A 6,195-nucleotide genomic window follows, 5' to 3' on the forward strand; every position below is an offset into this window, starting at 1 on the left:
ATATTAGTTTTGTTTAATTAGTTTTTGTTTTAAAATTATTTTGATTGTTTTTCATTTTGATTGTTGAATAATATACCATACCACAAAGTACATATATTGGGTTGAAAAATAATATACCAACAAAACTTACAAAATTATTACTAATGATTTCTTAAATTTATCTTATGTAGTTGATTTGCTCCCTTTATTGAAGTTCCGATTTTTTATTAAAAACAAAAAAACATGGTATTTTACAACAAGCTCAGCTCCCGTAGAGAATATTACTTTTTCAAAAAAGTAATAATAATAATTATAATAATTATACAAAAACACATGAGAGTCTTCCTAATTACTTGGTCGCAAACAAAACTGAAAACTCTGTGAGAACAATTAAATTTTAACAAATCTCTGTACCAAGTTCCCTTCAACCACTCCCCTGTCATCGGAAGTGAGACTCTCTAGCAAACCAGTTCTCTATTTTCATCGTCAATGTTCAAGGAACGGCATGCTTTCCTTATCAGTTCGTTATTTTGTTTTCCAGTTACAACTAAGGTGCTTCAGCCTCCAATAACTTTCTTTCTGCCAAAGCATCCACAGCTTTTACTTTTTCAGGCACAAAATCTACAAGCATTTCAAGGGAATGCATCAGAGAGGATAATAATGGCATGATAGTTGGAAAAATATTTAAAATCATCTATAAGTATGAAAAGTACCTGAAAGAAAATCGTATCTCTTCTGTTTGCTGACAGCTGATGCTGAAAAAACAAACATGTACTTAAGTACTGCTAGCATATAATATAAATAAATGATAAAAATCATTTGGTAATTAATTGTAAGAAACAATTACAATTGAGCAAGTTCCCTAACCCTCTCCACAGTATGCTTCTAATTACCATGAATTGAATGTACTATCTATTTGAGTTCTATTTTTTCAGTTTCGTGGCTGGATCTCAATTCACATTGGAACCTAGATTATCACTATAGAATACACTCCCTAGCCCACAACTTGGAAAAAGAACATAAATATTAATTATCTTGGAAAAATAACATAAATATTAATTATCTTGGTACTCTTTTTTTTCTCCTCATAAAAAATTAAATAACTGGTGATCTTCTCGAGATATTGTTGGAGAAAATCTTTATTATTGTTTTTTAATTTGAAAACGAGAAACAAGAGAGAGAGTGTACATAATAAACTGTCTTCCTAGTAAGTAGTAAACGAAAAATTAGCTCCCTCATTCTTGTACCATGTTCAAAAAGACAAAAAGTATATGTCAATTCGTATAATCAAAAGATATTTCGCAATTAATGATTGTTACCAGGTATTAGTATAACTGCAGAAGCAGAACCCCAAACTAGATGCCCCAGCTCGATTATAGTACAGCATAACAAAGTTTTATCCCATTTCACAACCAAAAATACACTAAAGCAATTTAATCTATGATTCATAGGATAGGCCGCAGCAGTTTGGTTCCAGTACAATTTCTTAATTAAGTTCTTCTATAACCACCAAATTAAAGCAAAATCATGCTCACGCTCTATTATGGTGGTAACATGTATATTTTACTTAGCAGGGACCCCTGGATTTATGGAAATACATAGACAATGTATAAGAACTCCTCTCACATGAAAAGTTTACTTTACTTGCCACACTCAACCTAATTATCTTAAAATTATTTAAAAGCTCGATTCACCTAACATGAATAAGAACAAGAACAACCCATTGTTCAACTTCCAAACTCCACAGGTCGATTATAAAAAAACACTAGTATTCCCACTTCATCAAGGGCAACAAGCCCATTGTTAAATTTAAGTACTACGAGACATTTCCTTCTAAGGAGGGAAAAAAAACAAGCTAAAATCTTAACTCGGGATGGATTAAAAATGAGGAAGAAGAAGAGAACTTACAGAGGTGCTTGTAAGCAAGGGACTTCTTACGATCCTTTATAGCACATGCATATGCCTCGCCACAGAAATTTTCTATAAACTTCTCCTGCATTCGAAAATAAAAACGATACTCAATAATTTACGAGCACATTAAATCACCCAAATTCAAATAAAAAAGAAAAACCCTAATACAATCGCCAACAACAGAGCTGAACCAACTACTCAAATTGAAAACCCTATAAGAATTTGCAGACCATACCGTAGCTTTATTGACCAGAAAAACAGCTTCATTAGTGATACGCATATCTGAATCATCGCTTCTAACAATCCTCCTAATCCGCTCCATGGGAAACTTATTCATCTTCGCGTCCTCGCCCTCTTCGGGCTCTTCCTTTCGTTCTCGCTTCCCCTTCTGCTTTCCACTATTGGATTTGGTGACACTTGTAACATTTTTGGTGATGACAACGCCATTTTCGACCGCAGGATGAGAATCGGAGCTTGAAGATGGAGTAGCCGGAACCTCATCGTAGTTTACGGTGCCGTTGATGGAAAGTGTATTGATCTTGGTCTTGGTCTTGGTTGTGGTATTGTCGTTCTTCGTCGCATTCGCAGAGCCTGCCGTCTTCTTCTTCTTCTTCGTTTGAGTCGCCGCTGGGGTATTGTTTTCCGATACTGATTTTTTGGAGGAAGCCATTGTCGTTGTTGTTTTAGAGGATTTTTTAACGCCAAAGACTGAAAACCCAAGTTACATATAGGGGATTTTTAAAGTAGTCGAACAAGTCATTTCATTTGATCTTTAATAAAAACGACATGTCGCTTTACTTTATTATCTTCTTTGTCGTTCGTGTCGTGGAAGGCTTGATGTAAGATTTTATCATCCGATTCAAACTCATCAATATAAGTTAATTAGGCAATATTTGTTTAATTAGTTTTGTAATTTTATGTTTAGTGTGTTCGAGAATATTATAACAGCGGAGGAAACTCAAGATTACAACTCTATGCACAAAATTTATAATATAACTTATTAAGAACAAAATGAGAAGATTACAACTTTAAGCAAAATTAATACACATAAATATGAAAATAGATGACAAGATATATAGAAGAAAGAAAAAATACAACTCAATACAATAATCTACAAATAAACACAATAGAAATAAGAATGAAGAAATAAAATAAACTTTCACTCAAACTATCAAAGTAAAGAGTCGTGGAGATTACTAGACTTGAACAATGTTCAAAACTTTTGTCTAAAGTTTATTTCCCCATATTCTCTTAGCATTAATGGACTCTCAAGTTTAGGAAATAGCTCTCTCGAATTATCAAGGGTTATTGTTTTTCAGCAAAGTGCTAAAATTGATGAAAAACTCATATTCATAAGTGGCCAAATAGTTTTTATTTATAGAGTTTTGAGACACCCTTTGAATTTCAAATTCCACCAACCACTTGGTTGTTACCAATGTTAAATTGGGTGTTTATGAAATTAAAGGAAAGATTTGAGAGGTACTTGAAGTATTCCAAACGTTCAAATTGTTGAAAATGCAAAAATAGGATTTGGTTGTTAGCGTCCTAGATCGCGGCCTAAGCCATTCTAGGTCGCGATCATGAGGCTCTACCTCCCAGGTCGTGGCATAGAGCGCTTGTAACCTCCCAATTTTTACACTTTGCCACACAAAACGTCCAAACTCATTCCCATTTGATTTTGTAACTTCCATACACCTAATGGGAGTCAAAATCATATCCTCAAAAGTTATTCAAAATAATAGCTCATAAAATTCAATTTGGAAATGTGTAACTCTTATTTTACACATTAATATGTGATCTTTTGGAGGTTACAAATGGTTACTGATTTTGTAAGATGTGTAACTCCTAAAAGTATGTTACAAATTTGGACACACACATTTGCCTCACTTATTTGTAACTGTCAAATTATGTTACAAAATGAGTTTGTGATAAACTCATTTTGTCACATTTATTCAATTGAACATTATATTATTATAAATAATATAACATTCACCCACTAGATTAAATCATACTTATTTTGTAACACTTATTTAATCAATCAAACATTATTTTAAGAATAATATTTCCCCACTAGATTAAATAATTACTCTCTCTATAAAATATTGCATTAGTGCATAAAGTAAAATGTCTTTCAACTTGAATTTTACCAAAGTGTAATTATCACAAAGTTTGTTGAAATTTTGGTTGCCGAAGCATTGAACAACTATTCCTTGATAACAAACCGGTGATAATACACACATTTTCTATGCTCACTTGAGAGTCACTTGTCTCACTTTGCACCATTAGTGGCCATGTGGGCATTCCATTCATGGACTTTCTTGAGAATGAACTCTTAATTCTCATAAGAGGTAGCACCACCCCTAAGTCCATATAAGAGGAGTTTTTATAGTATCTTGTTACCCTTAAGATATTTGTCATCTCAACACTAGGTTCCATTAAAAAAACTTTCAGTTTTAATCCTCCAATTAGTAACACTTAGTACTTATATCTCAGATGGGACAATTTTTAGTACTATATACATTCACTTAGTTGACTTGTTATTACCTATTGAACCTAACACTAGCTTAAGTAACTAGTATTAAGATAATTTACCATCAACCATGAATCTTTTTAGGGAGTTTAAGTCTCATCCCTCGAGATGTAGAAATGATTCTATTTTGAATCATTTTCTTTTATTATGCATGCATCTCTCATTATTTTATTCAAACTTTGTGCTAGCTATAGTTTGAATTAAATAGTTACACCTTTTATCAAAATAGTGAATTTGATCATAGTCAACACCCCACTATTTTCACACTTTAATATTAAGATAAACATATTTTCTTGAATATTGAATTTAGAAACCTCTTTGTTTCTATAACTCTATTTATATTTTAACTTGATTCCTTCTTGAACCAAACATCTCACAAACTAACTTTAGACATAAAGCATGTCTAGATTACCCATATTATACATAAAGCTAAAATAATTTAGAATGTGGAATTCCAAATCACATAACTTATGTGTATACATTTTATGAGGAAATCACATAACCCTTTGAGAAGTGGGAAATAGTTGGAGAATACCAAGACAAAATTTGGGCATGAGGGTGATTCCTCTTCAGTCCAAATAAATGAGAAAATCCAAAAAGATACTGAAATTTTCAGTGTATCGAAACTGCCTCTACCCAAAATGTTGCAGACTTGCTACAGCATAGATGCCCAGACAACTCAATTCCAAAGCAACCACCTCCATTTCCTCAATGCTTTCAGAAGCAAAAGTTGGAATCTCAATTCAAGAAATTTCTAGATATGTTAAAACAACTGCATATCAACATCCCACTTCTAGAGGCACTTGAGAAAATGCCTAATTATGTGAAATTCATGAAAGATGTTCTTACAAGGAAGAGAAGTTTGGGGGAGTTTGAAACTGTGGCTCTAACCAAGGAGTGTAGTTCATTTTTGCAAGAGAAGTTTCCACCCAAGTTGAAGGATCCAGAGAGTTTCAATATTTCATGTACTATTGGAGACACGTATTGTGGTATTGCTTTATGTGATTTGGGTGCTAGCATTAACTTGATGCCAATGTTAGTTTTCAAGCAATTGGGGATTGGAGAAGTCAGGCCTGCTACAGTTGTTGGGAATATATGGCTTTACTCTTTTCAAATCAACAATGAATAATGCAATATTTCAAACCCTAGATGTTAATCAAGATTCAAATTTAAAGTATGAGTGCAATTCTTGATAGTCAAATAAACATGTTCATGATATGAATGTTAATCTTGAATATAAGAAACTAAATGATTAAAATGATGATACGATAAACTTAGATACATTTAATCATCTATACCAGCAATGAAAAACATAATAGAATGACAAAATACAATATTAGGGTTAGAGAGATACAACATTTGTATTGAGCAACTTGAATCTTCAAACTTGGAGAACTTCTAAGGCTTATACACAATATGAATATTGTTGTCCAAAATCTCTATTCCAAGTCTTCACAGTTGCTTGAAGCTTCAACTAAGTATAATGAGATTCGGGATTGAATAAGCTTTGAAACTCATGCAAGTCAAGCAAGCTTGATGAATTTCTTGCAGAAAACTTTGGTATAAGAAAGCAAGAGAGAGAATGAGTTTTAGAGAGAGAGAGAGAGAGTTGGAAAGTGTGATCAAGGTTTTTCAACTCTAATAACCCTTATATATAGTGTAGGCATCATCATTATTCTAACCAATAGGATTAGAGCATTTAAAACACATCATTTGGAGCATTTTACATAAATTGTACAACCTTAAAAGATCGCCCAGGCGATGTATTGCCTGCA

At 32.8% G+C, this 6,195-nt stretch overlaps 1 protein-coding gene across 1 annotated transcript; it reads right to left on the minus strand.

The window, feature by feature from the left end:
- Nucleotides 1–251: 251 nt before the first annotated feature.
- LOC133788551 (DNA polymerase II subunit B3-1) lies at nt 252–2,606 on the minus strand. The gene is made up of 4 exons (XM_062226074.1): nt 2,126–2,606; nt 1,888–1,972; nt 693–734; nt 252–600 (listed from the first exon to the last, which is right to left on the minus strand). Exons 1-4 carry the CDS (start codon nt 2,558–2,560, stop codon nt 527–529), a joined length of 636 nt encoding a protein of 211 aa, XP_062082058.1. The 5' UTR covers nt 2,561–2,606; the 3' UTR covers nt 252–526.
- Between the last annotated feature and the right edge of the window lie 3,589 nt (nt 2,607–6,195).

This window comes from Humulus lupulus, chromosome 7, assembly GCF_963169125.1.
Source record: "Humulus lupulus chromosome 7, drHumLupu1.1, whole genome shotgun sequence".
In the NCBI taxonomy this organism is placed as follows: Eukaryota; Viridiplantae; Streptophyta; class Magnoliopsida; order Rosales; family Cannabaceae; genus Humulus; species Humulus lupulus.

What these genes read in the sequence shown, in the direction of transcription:
- LOC133788551 (XM_062226074.1), bottom strand. Translation starts at nt 2,560, where the DNA reads ATGGCTTCCTCCAAAAAATCAGTATCGGAAAACAATACCCCAGCGGCG. An exon ending in CCTTGCTTACAAGCACCTCT is followed by an intron (nt 735 to 1,887) that starts GTAAGTTCTCTT and finishes TTGTTTTTTCAG; the next exon opens with CATCAGCTGTCAGCAAACAG. An exon ending in GAGATACGATTTTCTTTCAG is followed by an intron (nt 601 to 692) that starts GTACTTTTCATA and finishes AAATGCTTGTAG; the next exon opens with ATTTTGTGCCTGAAAAAGTA.